We start from the raw sequence: 21,045 nt of genomic DNA, 5'->3' as shown, positions 1-21,045 counted from the left end.
TTTTTGCATTTGATTTCTGGCTGCCTTTTGAGGCCCGGTGTTTTTTTTTGTTTGTTTATTTGTTTGTTTTTCTGTATCCCACTCCCATTCTAATCACCATTGCCAACATATGCTCTTTTCCCTGGGGAATGTGGATCTCTGTTAATCTGCCCTCACATAGGTTTTTAATTCCTTCTCACATATGGCTTTCCTATGGTTAGTGCTGTGTAACCTTTTTAAGATTCTGTGTAACCTTTCTTGCAAGTCAAACATAAGTCATAAATTGTACAGCTCATTGCAATTTCGCAGTATAAACCCATGCAGCCAGAACCCAAACCAAGAAGCAAAACATTATTACACCCGTAATTCCCTAATCTTCCTCATATCGGTCCTGACTACACCCATCTGAAGATAACAACTTTCTTGACTTCTAACACCACAGATTAAATCTGACCAATTTTAAACTGTATAAATGAACCATGCATTATGACGCTTTTGTGTTTTTCTCCTTTTATTTAACATCATGCTTTTTATATTCGTCCAAGTCGTCACGTGTAGATATAGTGTGTTCGTTCTCATAGCTATACAGAATCTTTTGAATTAATGTAAATTTTACTTATCTATTTTACTGCCAGTGGTCATGTTGGCTGTCTTGGTTTTGGCTGTTTGATAAACACTGCTGCGAACATTCTTGTACATGTCTTCTGATGAATACAAGTATGTTGTACTACAAGGTGTATATATAAGAAAGGAATCGCCAAGTCATAGGGTATGAATCTGTTTAGCTTTAGAAAATACTGCTAATTTTCAAGTTCTTGTACCAATTAATAATCTCATCAGCCATTTACTAGTATTCCAAATGTTCTCCATTTTCACTTAACTGGGCATTTCTTTTCGTTCTTTAATTGTAACCATAATGAAGTGCAGTGCTGTCTCATTATTATCTTTTATTAATGAATAACTTTCTTGTATCTGTTTAAAGTACATAAAGCACACAGTGATTTGCATATCAAATGTATATACCTTTGTGACCAACACATCAATCAATCTCTAAGATCCCTTTCTAACATAGCTGCTCTCCAGTCCTTTTCAGACACTTGTCAAACTAAATAACTCCTACCACTTAGCTCATTCTTCTTATTCATTTCCATCTGCGGCCCTGTTTCTCTTTCTCCATTTTCAGTCATCCCCATGTAGTATTTGGAGAGGCTTGTGTCACTTGCCATCAGCACTCATAGTAAATGGGTAAGGGGTCTACGAAACAAAATAATGTTTGATCTCTGCCTCCACTGATAAGGACCAAACACTCACAGCAGAGGAACTTGTGATCCTTACTTTCCCCAAATTTCATCACCCTGTGGAGACCAAAGACCAAGCCTGTATGTGACTCAGGAGAGGACAGACCCAGCCTCACTCTCCTGGAGCCTCAGGCAGCAACACCAGTGACACAGTGGTAGCAGGGCATCGAGGACTCCAAAGCAGTGACATGCCAGCACCAGCAAACACCTCTGACAGAGCTAGCGGAGGGTGGAAAGTGCCTACTCAAATAGAACTAGAGCGAGCGTATGTGAGAAAAAAACAAAAAACTTGTGCTATCTCGCCACCTACTGGAAAACAATAGAAGGGCAGCTAATTTCTAACCCATTGAATCTTTCCTGCTCCTGCTTAGTTGCTCAGTTGTTCACTGGTGTCAGACTCTCGGCGACCTCATGGGCTGCAGAGCCCCAAGCTCCTCTGTCCTTGGGATTCTCCAGGCAAGAATACTGGAGTGGGTTGCCATGTCCTTCTCCAGGGGATCTTCCCAACCCGGGGATCAAACCCAGGTCTCCCACATTGCAAGAGAATTCTTTGCCAGCTGAGCTACCAGGGAAGCCCATGAAGACTGGAGTGGGTAGCCTATCCCTTCTCCAAGGGATCTTCCCCACCCAGAGATCAAACGGAGGTCTCCTGCATTGCGGGTGGATTCTTCACCAGCCGAGAAAAGAAAGAAAACATTACCTAAAGAAGAAAGGCATTCACTACTTCAAATGTGCCCGCAGAGGAACAACTCAAGCTTCATGAAGATCCACAGTAACACTGTACCACAAAAGGATATACAAATTCTCCCAAACCAAACTTAAAAGCACAGAATATTCTGATGAGATGGATGAAACTGGAGCCGATTATACAGAGTGAAGTAAGCCAGAAAGAAAAACACCAATACAGTATACTAACACATATATATGGAATCTAGAAAGATGGCAATGACGACCCTGTATGCAAGACAGGGAAAAAGACACAGCTGTGTATAACGGACTTTTGGACTCAGAGGGAGAGGGAGAGGGTGGGATGATTTTGGAGAATGGCATTCTATCATGTATACTATCATGTAAGAATTGAATTGCCAGTCCATGTCTGACGCAGGATACAGCTTGCTTGGGGTTGGAAAAAAAAAAAAAAAAAAAAGCACAGAATATCATAATCTGACAGAGAATTCAAAATAACTATCAGGAAGAAACCCAAAATGTGACAAGAAAACTCAGGCAATGCATTGAGTTCAGGAACAAGATTAATGAATTAATTAACAGAATAATTTACCAGGGATATTTAAACTCTAAAAAGAATCAAGCAGAAAATCTGGAGCTGAAGAACTCAACTGGAGGTACAATGCTCCCTGATTCCAAGCTGTATTACAAAGCTATAGTAATCAAGACAGCATGGAATTGGCTAGAAAATAGACACATAAGTCAATGAAACAGAATTGAGAGGCCAGAAATAAACCCACAAATATGTGGAGAATTATTTTATGACAAAGTAACAAGGAACATACAATGGAGAAAGGATACTCTATTCAATAAATGGATACCAAAAATTTTTATAATTTAGAATTTTATTTTATTTTTTATTTTATTAAAAAAATGAAAAATATTTTACACAGAAATTTTCACTGCAATCATGAATTATAATGTTTTATTGAATTATCCGTGTTTTAGCTATGTTTCTTATTGCTAATTATAAAATTGTCAATATTATATATGTGTGTGTTTCTAAGTTGACATTGATGTTGCTGATATTATTGTGTAAAGTTGAATTATATCTATCTATATATGGCTAAAACACAAGTAACAATGAACACGTCTAATATACTCATCTTTTTTTATATAAATTTATTTATTTTAATTGGAGGCTAATTACTTTACAATATTGTATTGGTTTTGCCATACATCAACATGAATCCGCCATGGGTGTACCCATGTTCCCCATCCTGAACCCCCCTCCCACTTCCTTCCCCTTACCATCCCTCTGGGTCATCCCAGTGCATCAGCTCCAAGCATCCTGTATCCTGCATCAGACCTGGACTGGCAATTCATTTTACATATGATATTATACATGTTTCAATGCCATTCTCCCAAATCATCCCACCCTCGCCCTCTCCCACAGAGTCCTATACTCATCTTGATTTTTAAGTGCCATTCTCTAATAAAATGAACTAGCATTCTTTGAAGAAATGGTCAGTTCTAAGGTTGGGACAGTGAAAATAGTAGATGATCCTGAAACATTTTGTGGTTTCAAAAAGTAACAAGTACTTGAAAATGATGGGGCCACATCAAAAGGATGTAGAAACCAATGTATGAAAAAGTTTCTAATATCTGTGACAATTTGAACAATAAAATAAATAATGATTATAATTAAAAATACATTTTTGAGTTATAGCAATATAAGTATAAATAAGTGATTGAATAGTAGGAAATTATTTAAATTCTAATTAATAAATATAGAAGGAATCATTGATGCTTTAATTGGGTTTTTAAGATCAATATTTTAGATAATCATGATAAAATTATCAAAACTAGAAATTCTTATGAAAAATTATCAATTATCCTGCTAATATCCTTTTTTCTTTTCAGTGTACAATCCAAGTTTCCTCCTTGCATTTACTTGTCCAGTCTCCCTACTCTTCAGTTTGTGACAGTTTCCACAGGCTGTCTTTGTTTTCTAAAGAGCACTGCTAGTTAATTTTTAGAATATCCCTCAACTTTTTTCTGGTATTTTCTTGTGATTAGTGAGAGATGATGTATTCGGGGTAAGAATACTATAGAAGTAAACTTGTGTCCTTCACAGTGAAATGCATCAGAGGTACATCATATAGACAGTTTATTACTAGTGACCATATTTTGATCACTTAGTTATGAGTGCGTCTGCCAGGATTCTCCCTATTTTCCCCTTTGTGATTAACAAGCGTCTTGAAGGGAGATATTGTGAGACTGCAAATCGTACTAATCATATGTTGGCACATATTTTTATAATCCTTTACAATAAAATTCCAATGACTAATTCAGCAGTAATGGAAATTGAAAATCACTCTTAGAAAAACATAGTAATAATCCTGAAGGATATACAGAAATCTCTATTTAATTTATAATTGCTTATGTTTAAAATGACTACTTGAAAAATTTAAAGTAGTTGGAAGATTTGGGTAAAAGAACAGAAATTTAGAGCTTAGTTGTGCAGTCTGGCAGCATGAAAAATGCACAAGCTCGAAAGAGTAAAAAGACTTGAAAGAAGAAGTCCTGAGTAGACAAAACCAATAACTAGATTCAAAGGCCTTAGTGTATTCTTCATGCATCTGTAACATTCTATCATTGCTCCCATTTTTTATTCAAAACTTAATTCTACATAACATTTTTTGATTTATTGTTTGGGTCACTGTGTATTTGTACAGCTGTGCTTAATCTACCCTTCAATCTGTTGATTAACTTAAATCTGATATATTGAATTCTTAAATTTCAGAAATTCACTTTGTTTCTTTTGCAAATTTTCACAATTATTCTTTTTAATCTCTTGTTCTTACCAATATTTTCAGACTTTGCTTTCACACCCTTAATTTTATTGAAAAAAAAAACAATTTTATTTTTTCATTTCATACAATAATATTTTAAATCGCTGAATTCATATTTCTGGCTTCTGCTGCTTTTGTTGGTTCTCAGTCCTGAAGCCTTGTTTTATTTTAACAAGGGGGTGCTTATTTACCTTCAAATTTTATCAGTGGGAACCTTTGAAGTTAGGTTCAAAGTTTCTTCAAAGAGGCTTTTCTAGTTTGAACTGGAAATCCATATGAAGATTGACTGTAAAGAATTCTAAGAGATCTTTTTCATCTACACACCACCAAGTCAGAACTAGCAATTATCATTGCTGTAAACTTCTGTGTAAGTGAATTTGTTTGTAAAAGGGAGGCCATATCTTGAGAATCTAGCATTACATGAACATACAGAGGGTGTAGGATCTTGGCAAGGCTTCAGACTTTCCTTCTCTCCACTCTTGGCACCTACGGTGTGTTCTACAAAGAAACAACAAGATTGAACATCAGAATTTCTGCCTTGACTTTGTTTAGGGATTCTGTCTGCTGACTTTTTACTTTCTTGAAAATTAGAAATGAATTTTTATGGGGCAATTTTCTATTTTATCCAGAATTTTAAATGTTTCAGTTGGATATAAGTGAATATATGCCTATACTTTTAAATTTATGAAAATGAATCATTCTTCAAAATCTAGGCTCTACCTTAGTTTTTGTATGTAATAAAACAACTTAGAGATATTTCTCTGTTCAGGCAAGAATACTGGAGTGGGTTGCCATGCCTTCCTCCAGGGGATCTTCCCATCCCAGATATCAAACCCAGGGATCAAGCCCAGGTCTCCTGCATTGCAGGCAGATTTTTTTACCAGCTGAGCTACCAGGGAAGTCCAATAACATGTATACTGAGGTCAATTTCTAACCTGTACTATATATCTCTGCTCTCTCTTTGACTTCATTTAAACTTTTTTACAACATATGAACTTTATCATAGTGATTAGATACATTTATCAATCTTTGTTTAATCACTTTGGGGCTATTTATCCTGTATAAAATGACTTTTATCCTCTAAGATTATAACATTATCTGTTTTCTCTTACTGAATTTATGGTTCTGTTGTAGCTTTCTACTTTCTGATTCTCTTTTGGATTATGCTTTTTACCAGTCATTAACAGAGTTTATGCAAAACCTAATTCTGCAACACAACACAACTCTCAATCCTTGATCCTAGATTATTCTTTGCATCTTCAAGCAAACCTACTCTGGATTTTTTTTTTTTTTTTTTTTGCCAAACATAAAAGCTCTCAAGGGACTCGAAATTTCAATATGTCTCTTTCAAATTATTGAAATGAATATTATTTTGTAACTGAACATAACCCTTGATATGACTATGTCACAATTCTTAGAATACAAATACATTAACATTCTCTTTCACTTATAAGTAATACTTTTCAACCTACTAAGTAGACTCTTAAAGACTTAACTAACTTATAATTTCATCGTTATCTTCCTCCACCAAGCAACCTCCTTCACGAGCTTTGCCCTTCCTCATTTCATCTATACCTTCTATGATCCATCTCCCTTATGTTTGTTCAAGTATAACAGAGAAGTATTAATTCTCAGGCTAATTTATTTTCTGCAATAATCTATGAGATCATTTTGAATTAGAAATGTATCTTACTTGTTTCTTTAGACCCTGTGCATGGTATAGAATCCAGTATAAAATAAGTGCTAAAAGTTGCTTGTTGAAGGCATGAAATATCAAACGTTTTGAAGAGAAATTGGAATTGGACTGAAATACAGATCGATGATGGGACGCAAAATCTGTGCTCCTAAATACTTCCCCTCCCTTGAGATTCACATACATGTTCAGTCGTTAATGACACATGGCAGGTCAAAAAAATTTTCTGTAACTACTACTTCTTTAGTGTTTTGTGATTTTACTAGGGTTCTTATCACTCTCTGATTGCTCAGAGTATAAACCAAGTACTTCCTTATTAACGACTGAGCACCTCTCACGTCTCATCAGTCACGACTCTCCTTCTAGACCCTCTATTCACAAACCAATATTGTATTCTCCCTGATACGCTGATCAAATCCTGCTGTCTTAAAATTTAATTTTAACTACTTATGTATGCTTTATTTCTTTGCAACTCAAATAATATTCAGCTGCCAGTTTAGGTTTGTTGAAGGACATATATGATCATTTTCTGTACCTGATCTGAAAATTTGAGTACACATCTTTTTATGAAGATTAAAACTGCACTTAGTGTAAGCATTTAAGGCTCTCGAAAGTGTCCTATTTTAACTAATATTTCCCTTTTCTGAAGTTTTGTGTTAGCCTCTGCTCCATACATACTGAACTAACAACTGTATACATAAATGACCATGACTTACATACCATTCATCTTTTTATTCTTTTCTTCTATTCAATTTTAAAACCCTTCTCCTGTATTCTTTGCTTCTGAGTTCAGCTTCTGAAATGTATCTTCTGTGTTGAAACCTTGATTTTCTTCACATTAGAGTGACAGCATATTCTGAGACCCTGAAATGCTGTATCTTTGTACATTAGTATATTCATATTCCTCCAATATTGGGCAATGTATGTGTTTTATCCACATGCTAGGATGTCACGAACATTATGACAAGACATACATTTTCGTGTTTCCCCAAATTATTAATCATCATGATCCATGAAATGCACCATATTATTTGCTAGATATATTTAAATGGGGTTTATCATATTTTTAAAATGTCAATAAAGCATTATTTTTTTCTATTTTAGTCTATGTTTAAGACTCCTAGAAGGTTGCAACCATTTCCTCAAAAATATATAACTATTTCCTGTCTTCTCCTAAACAAATACCATACCCAGTTAACAACTGGCAAAGTTCTCTGCATGTAAGTTACCCAACTCCAGAAATTAATTTTTAACTTGATCAATGTCTAAATTGCCACTACAATTTTGTGCCCAACAAGCATTCAGCATTTGCAGAGCAGTGTGTGACGGAGCTGCTGTCATGAAGTCCAAGAAATGGGTTTCAGCAGTTCTACTGCTGCAACTCTGCTATACTGGCTGTGGATTCTGTGGGAAGGTCCTGGTGTGGCCCTGTGACATGAGCCACTGGCTCAATCTAAAGGTTATTCTGGAGAAACTCATGGAAAGAGGCCACGAAGTGACCGTGTTAGTGTCTTCACAAAATTTTCTCATTGAGAACAACAAGCCTTCCACACTGGACTTCGAGATATTCTCAGTGCCACAGGACAAAGAGACTGCCGAAAATAATTTAAACGAATTTTTAAATCTATCTGTTAACGTCATGCCAACATTGTCACCCTGGCAATCAGCAAAGAAACTTCAAGATTTTTTCCTTGAAATAAGTGCAGATTTAAAACTTGTCTGTGAGAGTGTTGTCTACAACCAGACACTCATGAAGAAACTCCAGGACACCAACTATAATGTTATGGTTATAGACCCTGTGACACCCTGTGGTGAGCTGATTGCTGAGATTCTGGGAATCCCTTTTGTGTACACACTAAGACTCTCCTTGGGTGGCACAATGGAGAAATACTGTGGGCAGATTCCATCTCCACCTTCCTACGTGCCTGTTGTCATGGCAGGATTACCAGACAAAATGAACTTTCTGCAAAGGGTAAAAAATTTAATGTTTACCATTTTCTTTGACTACTGGCTCCAACAATATGACCCTCAGCTTTGGGACCAGTTTTACAGTGAAGTATTAGGTAAGAGACTCTGCTTTTCTTTCTAAAGTAATTATCAGAAGATGCTGAGGAGGTTTCAGAAAAGTCTAGGAAGAGGAAAGGAATATATTTGTAAAACTTTCACTTTCACAAAAACTCCACAATTGATATCAAGGAACTGTGGTTTAATAACTAACTGGGGAAGAGATGCAAGAAATTTCTTGCTCTTTCTTTACAGTCCTCTATTTATTAGGATACTTCAATACTTAAAAGATTGTTACCAAAACAAAATAAAATATAAAACATGTTAATATATGTCAATCCAATGGAATGTGTATTTTTGTCAGATGCAGGATATCACAAATAGGTCTAATACACTGAGTTTTCATAGAGAAGATGTTTGATTTCTTACTGGTTAAGTCAGTGTAATGTTTGTTAAAAGAGGAAGATCATCTTCTTGCCTGATTTTAGTAATAGTCTGGAACCTGAGCCATATTAATGGTGGTATTAAATTTGGTATATAGCTTATTTTGTCTGAATTTTGCTCTACAAATTTTGAAAATCATGAAATATTAGATTTAAAATTTAAACCATCTTCCTTTTGGACCCGAGTACCATGTATTCCTATCTCTCATAAATTTGGGATAAAACTTCGATAAGTCCTATGAGAACTGCTTCATCATAATGGGTCAGACTGAGAAGTTTCCTAGTATGCTTTATACTTTTGGAGGAGTATAATATAGAAAACTGAAAAATTAAGCAGAAACTTGAAAGAGTTTATAACTCGAGATGTTAAGAACAGTATATTTTTCACTTCACTAGTTATGTACATTCTATTTTTAATCACCTGCCTTTTCTAATAAAAAATGGTTTTGCTTTGCAGTTTTCAAATGTCTAGCTCTTATCTGATTGTATCACTGAAGCTGGCTTTCACTCCAAATACTGTTTTGTTTTGTTTTTAATTGAAGTATAGTTGATTTAAAATGCAATAATTTCTGCTATATAACATAGTGATTGAGTTATACATATGCATATACATATACAGTTCAGTTCAGTTGCCCAGTTGTGTCTGATTCTGTGACCCCATGGACTGCAGTATGCCAGGTTTCCCTGTCCATAACCAACTCCCAGAGCCTGCTCAAACCCATGTCCATCTAGTTGGCAATGCCATCCCAGCATCTTATTTTCTGTCATCCCCTTCTCCTCCTATCTTCAGTCTTTCCCAGCTTCAGGATCTTTTCCAATGGGTCAGTTCTTCACATTGGCCAAAGTATTGAAGCTTCAGCCTCAGAATCAGTCCTGGTTTGATCTCCTTGCTCTCCATGAGACTCTCAGGAGTCTTCTCTAACACCAAATTTTTCTAAATTTCAAGGCTTCAGTCACCATCTGCAGTGACTTTTGAACCCAAGAAAATAGTCTGTTACTGTTTCCATGGTTTCCCTATCAATTTGCCATGAAATGATGGAACCTGATGCCATGATTTTCGTTTTTTGAATGTTGAGTTTTAAGTCAAGTTTTTCACTCTCCTCTTTCACTTTCATCAAGAGAGTCTTTTAATTCCTCTTCACTTTCTGCCATAAGGGTGGAGTCATCTGCGTATCTGAGGTTATTGATATTTCTCCTGGCAATCTTGATTCCAGCTTGTGCTTCATCCAGCCAGGCATTTTGCATGATGTACTCTGCATAGAAATTAAATAGTGTGACAATATACAGACTTGACATACTCCTTTCCCAATTTGGAACCAGTCTATTGTTCCACGTCCAGTTCTAACCGTTGCTTCTTGACCTGCATGCAGATTTCTCAGGAGGTGGTCAGGTATTCCCAACTCTTAAAGAATTTTCCAGTTTGTTGTGGTCCACATAGTCAAAGACTTTAGTGTAGTCAACAAAGCAGAAGCAGACTTTTGGAATTTTCTTGCTTTTTCAATGATCTAACAGATGTTGGCAATTTTATCTCTGGTTCCTCTGTCTTTTCTAAATCCAGCTTGAACATCTGGAAGTTCTAGGTTCATATACTCTTGAAGCGTGAGTTGGAGAATTTGCTAGTGTGTGAGATGAGCGCAGTTGTGCAGTAGTTTGAACATTCCTGGCATTGCCTTTCTTTGGGATTGGAATGAAAACTGACCTTTTCCAGTCCTGGGGCCACTGCTGAGTTTTCCATATTTGCTGGCCTATTTGAGTGCAGCAGTTTCACAGCATCATCTTTTAGGATTAGAAATAGTTCAACTGAAATTCCATCACCTCTACTAGCTCTGTTCGTAGTGATGCTCCCTAAGGCCCACTTGTCTTCACACTCCGGGATGTTTGGCTGTAGGTGAATGATCACACCATGATGGTTATCAGGATCACAGAAGAACTATACAAAAAAGATCTTAATGACCTGATCATAGGGGAGTCCCCACAATATTGTGAGATTTCTTTCCAGGAGCTCAATCAATTTTTCATAATTAAAATCAAAGAAATAGCCTTTATTTCCAGTTAGAGGAAGAGGAAAGGAATCATTTTGAAAGAAATCAGAGCCCTCTGTTCATCCTAACAAGGATGTCCTCAGGGTAAACTATTTAACTGGTGCACAATGTGCTAGGGATTATCAGAGCCTAACTGACCTGAGGCAAGAAGAATACCTGACTCCAAGGCCCTCTAGACTACTGGATAAAAAAAAGGATATACCCAACTCCAGACCATCCTGCCCCATATAAAGTGGGGGAAAAAACTGAGAGATAGTTTTGAAGAATACAGAGGCTTAAAGTCAATAAAATACTAGACTAATCTTAGAACCATAGTATGCTTCTCTCCGCAACTCACCACCGCCTTTCAAACACCTGTTTACAGTAGTCTCTTTCATCCAGTATATCATGTCTTGCTATCAAGTGAAAATTACCAGGAACATCAACAGTCAAAAACATACTTTGAGTAGACAGAGCAATCATCAGAACCAGAGATGACAAGAATGCTGCAATTATCAAAACAAGGTTTGAAATCAATGTTGATTAATATGCTAAGGGATCTAATGGATAAAGTAGACAGTATGTAAGAAAAGATGTTCTTTATAAGCAGAGAGATGCAAATCCTGAGAAAAACCAAAAAAGAAGAGATAAAAACATTGTAGCAGAAATGAATTCAAAAATAAAATTATACTGACATACTTTATAGTCATTTCTAGAGGACAGAAGCTGAGGGAATAATTGCTATCACATTCTATGAGGATAGCATGATCAAACGGAGAAGGCAATGGCACCCCACTCCAGTACTCTTGTCTGGAAAATCCCATGGATAGAGGAGCCTGGTAGGCTGGGGTCCATGGGGTCGCTAAGAGTCGGACACGACTGAGCGACTTCCCTTTCACTTTCATGCATTGGAGAAGGAGCTGGCAACCCACTCCAGTATTCTTGCCTAGAGAATCCCAGGGATGGGGGAGCCTGGTGGGCTGCCGTCTATGGTGTCACACAGAGTTGGACATGACTGAAGTGACTTAGCAGCAGCAGCAGCAGCAGTAGCAGCAGCATGATCAAAATGTAAAAACTAGACAAAGACATTATGAGGGAAGAAATCTTGTTATATTTGTATAAAAAAGTTTATACAAATTTTGGTGTTAACATAGATGCAAAATCCTCAAAAAATGTTAGAAACTTCTGCTCGGTGGAAGACAATGTCAAGAGAAAGAAATACAAGACACTGCATAGGAGACAATGTTTGCAAAAGATATGTCTGATAAAGAACTAAAATGTTTTTAAAAAACATTTATTACACCCCAAGAAGAAATCATGAAACCTGATTAAACAGTGGGACAAAGATAATAACAAACTGTACACAAAGATAGATATTTGACAAATAAGTATATAAAAAATGCTCCATGCAGTCTTTTTGGAAAGAGATGCAGATTATAAAAATAATGAGATAACCACTGCACATCTATTAGAATGTCCAAAATGCAGATCACTGACAACTTCAGAAACCTTACAAGTTGTGGACCAGGAGCTCTTCTTATTGCTAATAGGATCTAAAACAGTGCAGTCACTTGGGAAACACTTGGTGCTTTCTTATAAAAGTAAACAAATTCTTGGTATCACACTTCTTGGTATTTACTCAAAGGAATTGAGAACTTATGTTTACACAAAATGTGCATGTTTATAGATATTTATAGAAACTTTATTCATAACTGCCCAAACTTGGATGAAACCAAGTAGTGAATGAATAAACTGTGGCAGATCTAAAGAAGGAATATTATTTAGCTCTAAAAAATGAGTTATCAAGTCCCAGAAAAACATTAAACTATGAGAGCACCTTTAGTGCGTATTATGAAGGTAAAATTCCAGACTGAAAAGTCTATGTGCTGAATGATTCAAACTCTTCATTCTGTAAAGGCAAAACTATGGAGACAACAAAAAGATCAATGGTTGCCAGGGTGTAGGATGAAAGTGGGGGATTAATGCACAGAGCACAAAATAATTTGGGAACAGTAAAAATACTTTGTATGATATCATAATGACTGATACATGTCTTTATTATTTGTCTAAGACCACCCAATTTATACTTGGTGTTAATTATTACATAAACCATGGACTTTGGGTGATAATAATGTTTCAGTGTGAGTTCATCAACTGAAACAAATGAACCATCCTGTTGGAGATGTTGATAATTGGATAGCCTATGCAAGTGTGAAGACAAGCATACGTGGGAAATATCTCCACTTTTCCCTCAATTTTGTTATCATCTAAAATTGCTCTAAAAAAATAAAGTATTAATTCATAGACTGTGATACAGAAATCATACATGTTCGTTTTCTTGCATGTCTTTAAAAGAAATAAATAAATATTAGGAAGCCTAATAAGGTTGTCTCTGGATTAACAGCTACAGCTTGCATGAGTTACCACTGAAAGATCTGTCTCATCTGCAATATGGCATTTTGTCATACATTTAGGCTCCCTTTAAGAATTCTTTGAAGCTAAAAGGTATCTCAGTAGACTCATCATGAAGGATTAAAATAATAGATTCAAACAGCAACAGTATTTCTATGGTAATTCAAATTTAGTGGTCATTGATCAATTATTTGTAAATTTTCTATTGTGTTTATAATTCATTTTGTGTAACAAAATAATAACAGAAAAAAAGATTGGTGGTAAATTTCAATTCCATATTTTTGTTTTACAGGTCTTCATAACATTTAGAATGTCTTAAGAAATTTACAACTTTTTCATACTTTAGCACAATTTTGTTCTCATGTTGATATGTATTTCATACTGTGCATAACTGCTTCAAATTAAGAATTTTAGTATATTAAGTACTTTAGTATACTAAAATACTTTTAGCTATGTCTTTCAAAAATGTTTTGCACAATAATTTCTCGTAAGGACTTAGTAATCAAGACAGGATGTCACACACATGGAGCAACACATCTAAAAAACATAAGCATGTTTGTGGGGAAACTGTGGTGCTTTGTTCTCATCCAGTCTTTGGCAATTTCAAGCTAACTGTCCTTGGAAATGGCTTTTTTATTATCAAGTTAAATCATTGCCTATATAACTTCAACTGAGCAAGTGAACACACACGTGCACATAAAACTTCTGACATATATCCAAACACTACAAAACAGTAACAATTCTTTAAGAAGGCTATTCAACCTGGACTACATAAAAGCACCATTTCTGAGTAGAATCTTTAAGAAAGGAACATTCTCGTCTGAATTTTTCTTTACTTAGATGCAACACATTTTTTTGTGTGTATACAAATGATTGACTTAGTAATTTGCAAATACTTGTTCTTTACAAATCTCCTAAAATGAATATTTAGAATCTGTCCTTTTCATAAAACATCATTTCAAGGTGACACTCAAATGTGTGATACTAGTAATACATGCACGTGTAATCTGCATTCCAAAGGGGGTCGTGTTAGGTTTAAGTTACTCAGGGATTTCCTATGGAGAAAATAATAGCAAATCAATGAGATGTGACTCAGCAAGACAAGGTAAATTGATACTGGTGGGATTCTTCAACAATGAGCATGAATCCAAAACTGTAACAAGCAGAAAGGTAGAAGGATAGTCCCGATTGGAAATTAGAAAACCCCTGAGAGCTGATTTGGTGTTTATGGTGGTTTAGTTGCTAAGTCATGTCTGACTCTTGTGACCCCATGGACTGTAGCCTCTCAGACTTCCCTGTCCATGGGATTTCCCAAGCAAGAATACTGCAATGGGTTGTCATTTCCTTCTCTAGGGTATCTTCCAGACCCAGGGATTGAACCCACAGCTCTAGTATTGTTGGTGGATTCTTTACTGTTGAGTCATCAGAGAGGTCCTTTGTGTTAATAGGATGCAGCTAATCTGCCATCTGCCATTTAATTGGAGAGAAACCATGAGTATGAAATCCATCAGTAGTTGCTGTTAAAATTTTGGAGTTGTGGTTAAAATTTTTGATTGAATTCATTCCCTAAAAGAACTTATTTTTGTCAAAGAATTGTATTTTTATTTGATTTTATTGAGTTTATTTTATTTTACATACTACTGTTCTTTTACTACCCAAACATTCTTTCTCCCTCCATCTCACTTCCCATACCTTCCTCTCTACCTTTCTATCTTCTTTCCTTTCTTTCTTCCTTCTCTTCCTCCATCTTTCATTAATATTTTAAATTTCACTTCCTTTTAACATCTAAATGTGATAAGCAATCAAAAGTTCCTTCATAGCACATCAGAAAATTAGCGGTGCAATTTTTTCCCAGCAAATGTGTATGCTAATAAGCTCAAGCCTACTTCTTTCATTTTCTCCAGGAAGACCCACTACTCTATGTGAGACCATGGGGAAAGCAGAGATTTGGCTCATCAGGACATACTGGGATTTTGAATTTCCTCGTCCATACTTACCAAATTTTGAGTTTGTAGGAGGATTGCATTGTAAACCGGCCAAACCATTACCTAAGGTAGGTCTATTACAGTGGAAAGCTTTTTCATACTTTATATAATATCCTGATTTTCCTTTAAAGCTTGCAGTATCAATGACAGAGATGCTTGCTGCTGAATTACTTCAGTTTTCTACTTCAAGTCTATTTTCAAAATCATAGGAGAAGTTTCTTAAGAATAATTTTACCTTTTTTTACTTGAATACTTAATTAGAAGGATGAAATCTTCCAAGCGGCATGTTAAAAACAGTGTGTCCATAGTGTAGACACTGGGTTGAAAAACAGGAAGCTAGAACCTTGGCTATCACTAAGGAGACTGCTGCTGTCTTCCTAAGAAGCATGATGCAGTTATAAATAGGGACATTTACAATGATCATTTGAGTGATAAAGATGCTTTCATAAAAGCTAAGTGTAGATGGAAGACATGGAACCAGACAGGGCTTCTTGGAGAGCAGTAGATTTTACTGAGCCAGGAAAGAATTGCTTGAAAAAACTTTTTTGAGATGACAACGATACGTTCAATTTCAAATTCACTTTAAGAAGTTAAAGGAATTTTCAGGTGAAGATTTCTAAAAATCATCTGGTTAATACAAGATTTCAGTCTCAGCTGAGAACACTGGAAATAAATTTGGGAGTCATTAATGTAAATTAGAAATCATATAACTGAGAAACCGAAATGCTGAATTGGCTCTTTATGACCATGATACCAGGAATTTTTTCTGGAGTAAAAAAGAAAATCATGCACCAATATTCCAATGTTAGAAAGAATAAATGAGGACTGCCAGAAATATCAGAAGAAAGCAATAAAAAGAGAATAGTAGGTACACAAAGTAAGAATATTGTACTTGACTATATTCATCAACAGGCAGTGAAGAGACAGATATTTATTTGCTTGTGTTTTAGATAAACGAGCATACTCTTTGTACAAGAGGGCAGGTTAAATGATGTTCCCATAAGAGTTCTTGATTTCTCTTTAGGGAAAGATGGATATTGAAGTTTAAAATTTCACTTCCAGATTGTGAATGTGTTTCATGCCAATAGGTTATAGTTAAAGACAAGCTCCATTGAGTGTTATTAACTGGAGATAAGAAACCAATATCTGAAATAAATAAAGGTACAGAAAGATGCGTGACATATTCCATGGCTCACTTGCCACATCATTACATTTATCATTCCACTCCCACTTTTCACATGCAGGCAATTTCAGAAAAACGGCTCAGACATATTTCATGAGAGGGGAAATGTATTCCATTCCAAAACCCAGTTATTAATATAGATATTTCAGTAATATGAATACCAATCATGGCTTATCTTTCTCATGAAAGAATTATACCAATCACTGGATACACAAAATAGAAAAGCAATGAAATTAAAGAAACTAAGAAACCAAATCAAATGGATAAGAGTATAATTCTTATGCACAGGTATGTGTGTTTATGCCTTTGTGTGTGTGTGTGTGTGTGTGATGTTTTTTATTCAATCATTGTCTATGTAGGGAGATGAATCATAGAGATAAACCACCAATTCCTAGGACATCAGATATTCTCTTAATTTTAACCTAGCTAAAAAGAGTGATCTGCCTTTGTTTATGGCATTGTCCTTCCCTTGGTAATTTTACTAGGCTTTAACTGAGAAACACCAGTGACTGCAGGATAACCACGAATAGTTACAAAGAGATGGCACATCTCTAGAAGGTGACATTCACATAGAGAGTGAGGAAGACCTCAATCCCAGACTGTGCTGTCCCCAATTTGTACAACTTCCCAGGTGACGCTAGAGGTGAAGAACCCACCTGCCAATGCAGGAGACCAGGCAAGAGATGTGAGTTTAATGCCCAGGTCAGGAAGTTTCCCTGGAGGATGAAATGACACCATGGTGGGCTCCAGTCCATGAAGTCACAAAGAGTTGGACACGACTGGAGCAACTTAGCATGCAAGTGATCAAGAGAATTTTATTTGCAGAGACATGTATTTACTTCTGTTCTAAGACTCACATTTTGGGCATGTAGTGTCACACCCTTGTGAGACAGAAGCACTGTCTCATAAGTGTTATGATGATTGTAACAGGAATTTCACTGAATTATCTTTTTTTCAAATATATCACTATATATAGCAGTTGTTTAAAATCCTTTTAGCCCTATTAAACAGGGAAATAATAAACATGAGGAAAATATCCTAAATGCCTAACAGGAAGCTAGATAAAGTTATTCAAAAGGTATTGACTGTAAACTGGGATGCTACAAATTTTAAAAGCCTAATTCAGAATCCTTCTTTGGGCTTTCTTCCAAAGAATATTTTTACAAGTTTTCAGACAGGTCTGTTGGCTCATGAAATTAAACTTTGGGTGTAATAGCTCCATGTACCATGAGAACATCTGCCTTTTATCACCTATTCATTTTATATAATGGTTTGGTTTCATGTTTTTATTGTGTAATCACCCACTGTATATTTAGGCCCTTATTTCAGAAATACATTTCCTCCTAACAAGACTAGATGGTTCTATATGGCAGAAGACAGAATCAGTCTAACAATGTCCCTCACACATCTCTTGAGTCTTCCAATTTAGAAGTGTAAGAGAGCCTTTTTCCCCCTGTGATTGGCACTTATGTAATAAATATAATTTTGTTGATGTGTTCAGTTGTTCAGTCAAATCTGCAACCCATCGACTGCACCTCTCTGTCCTTCACTATCTCCCAGAGTTTGCCCAAACTCATGTCCATTGAATTAATAATGCAATAAAATATAATCTTATCCCTGCAGGAAATGGAAGAATTTGTCCAAAGTTCAGGTGAAGATGGTATTGTGGTATTTTCTCTGGGGTCAATGGTCAAAAATCTCACAGAAGAAAAAGCCAATCGCATTGCCTCAGCACTTGCCCAGATTCCACAAAAGGTTAGTATAAACTCCAATCCTGGTGAGCAGAGTCATTTTGCAATTGTAGAGAGTGTGGGTGGCTATCAGTCCTCTTTCTAGATAAAAGTTGTAACTCATCCTTCATTGAACAAAACTGGCACCACCTTTCAGTAAAAATGTCTCAAAAGATTCAAAGGTATTAGGGACATACTTTACCACTTTCTTACAGAACCTTCGCATTACCATGAAAATACATCTTTTCATGAAGTCGTTTATTTTCAATGAAATAGAGACGAAATGTTAAGATTCTAGTAATTTTTCCATATCAGTTAACATTTATCGGCACTTATTAAATGCCAGATACTCTGCTACATCTTTATACACATGGTCTTATTTAATTCTTAGATTGCCCATTATGAGGTAGTGGTTTCTGCTGGTCACATAGACATCCTAGGAAACTGAGGCTTATAGGGTGAAATAATCTGCTGAGGACCACACAATGAGTATACGGTAGTATTATGTCTGTTGGACTCCAGGGAGCACAGCTTTCATCTCTCTGTTATTCTGCTGGCCATACTGTTCAATCCAGAAAAATGAATACATCATCCCAACCATGGTCTTTCAAAGAGGACAGGAACAATTCCTTGAAAGATCTGAGAACAAAGTCACCTTAGTAATGGGGAAAAAAAACCCAGGAAGTGCAATTCCATCTTCAAGGAGCATACAGCCAAATAAAGAGACTAGATCAACATATATACTAATGGGAGAGTGGCCCAGACAATTGAAACTGACTAGATATGCACTCATTTATTTAGACAGCTATACCTCAGTAAGTTGTTACATGTACCCTATTGCCTTCAGTTCAGTTCAGTTGCTCAGTCATGTTCAACTCCTTGTGACCCCATGGTCTGCAGTACGCCATGCCTCCCTGTGCATCATCAACTCCTGGAGTTCACTCAGACTCATGTCCATCGAGTTAGTGATGCCATCCAACCATCTCATCCTCTGTCATCCCATTCTCCTCCTGGCTTTAATCTTTCCCAGCATCAGGGTCTTTTCCAGTGAGTCAGCTCTTCTCATCAGGTGGTCTAAGTATTGGAGTTTCAGCTTCAGCATCTCAGTCCTTCCAAATGAATATTCAGGACTGATTTCCTTTAAGATGGACTGGTTGGATCTCCTTCAAGTCCAAGGGATTCTCAAGAGTCTTCTCCATCACCACAGTTCAAAAACATCAGTTCTTCAGCACTCAGTTATCTTTATGGTCCAACCCTCACATCCATACATGACTACTGGAAAAACCATAGCTCTGACTAGATGGACATGTGTTGGCAAAGTAATGTCTCTGCTTTTTAATATGCTGTCTAGGTTGTTCATAGCTTTTCTTCCAAGGAGCAAGTGTCTTTTAATTTCATGGCTACAGTTACCATCTTCAGGGATTTTGGAGCCCAAAGAAATAAAAGTCTGTCACTGATTTCACTGTTTTTCCATCTATTTGCCATGAAGTGACTGGACCAGATGTCATGATCTTAGTTTTCTGAATGTTGCATTTTAAGCCAACTTTTTCACTCTCCTCTTTCACTTTCATCAAGAGGCTCTTTAGTTCTTCTTCAGTTTCTGCCATAAGGGTGGTGTCATCTGCATATCTGAGGTTATTGCTGTTTCTCCCAGCAATCTTGATTCCAGCCTGTGCTTTATCCAGCCCGGCATTTCTCATGATGTACTCTGCATATAAGTTAAATAAGCAGGGTGACAATACAGCCTTGACGTATTCCTTTCCCTGTTTGGAACCAGTCTGTTGTTCCATGTCCAGTTCTAACTGTTGCTTCCTGACCTTCATAACGGTTTCTCAAGAGGCAGGTCAGGTGGTCTGGTATTCCCATCTCTTGAAGAATTTTCCATATTTGTGGTGATCCACACAGTCAAAGGCTTTGGTATAGTCAATAAAGCAGAAGTAAATGTGTTTCTGGAACACTCTTGCTTTTGTGATGATCCAATGGATGTTGGCAATTTAATCTCTGGTTCCTCTGCCTGTTCTAAACCCAGTGTGAAAACCTGGAAGTTTGTGATTCATGTACTGTTGAAGCCTGGCTTGGAGAATTTTGAGCATTACTTTACTAGCATATGAGATGAGTGCAATTTTGAGGTTTGAGCATTCTTTGGCATTGGAATGAAAACTGACCTTTTCCAGTCCTGTGGCCACTGCTGAGTTTTCCAAATTTGCTGGCCTATTGAGTGCAGCACTTTCACAGCATCATCTTTTAGGATTTGAAATATATCAACTGGAATTCCATCACCTCCACAAGCTTTGTTCATAATGATGCTTCCTAAGGCCCACTTGACTTCACATTTCCAGGTGTCTGGCTCTAGGTGAGTGATCACACCATTGTGATTGTCTGGGTCATGAAGATCTTTTTTGTATAGTTTTTCTGTGTATTCTTGCCACATCTTCTTAATACCCTATATGCCTTGCACCATGCTAAACGCTTTACATCTGCTTTTTTAAATGTCTTTTTTTTTTCTTTTTATTGTGGTGAGACTCTTGAGAGTCCCTTGGACTGCAAGGAGATCCAACCAGTCCATCCTAAAGGAGATCAGTCCTTGGATTTCTTTGGAAGGAATGATACTGAGGCTGAAACTCCAATACTTTGGCCGCCTCATGCAACAGTTAGAACTGTATGTGGAACATCAGACTGGTTCCAAAAATGGAACGGAGTACATCAAGGCTGTATATTGTCACCCTGCTTATTTAACTTATATGCAGTGTACGTCTTGAGAAATGCTCGGCTGGAT

At 36.5% G+C, this 21,045-nt stretch overlaps 1 protein-coding gene across 6 annotated transcripts in view; it reads left to right on the top strand.

The window, feature by feature from the left end:
- The window catches only part of LOC138081999 (UDP-glucuronosyltransferase 2A1), a 52,236-nt gene that overhangs the window by 18,674 nt on the left and 12,517 nt on the right, over positions 1–21,045 (top strand). For 2 of the 6 annotated variants that reach the window (XM_068975196.1, XM_068975200.1), the window contains 2 exons: positions 15,276–15,424; positions 18,163–18,294. In XM_068975196.1, the coding sequence (XP_068831297.1) occupies positions 15,276–15,424; positions 18,163–18,294 (281 nt within the window). Of the gene's footprint in view, positions 1–7,816; positions 8,555–15,275; positions 15,425–18,162; positions 18,295–21,045 lie in introns of those variants that run through there. The other 4 variants (XM_068975198.1, XM_068975201.1, XM_068975202.1 and 1 more) reach the window with 3 other exon arrangements.

Source organism: Capricornis sumatraensis, chromosome 7 (assembly GCF_032405125.1).
Source record: "Capricornis sumatraensis isolate serow.1 chromosome 7, serow.2, whole genome shotgun sequence".
NCBI classification, from domain to species: domain Eukaryota; kingdom Metazoa; phylum Chordata; class Mammalia; order Artiodactyla; family Bovidae; genus Capricornis; species Capricornis sumatraensis.
The sequence above is the reverse complement of the archived record's forward strand: the minus strand, read 5'-3'. Positions and strand labels throughout refer to the sequence as shown.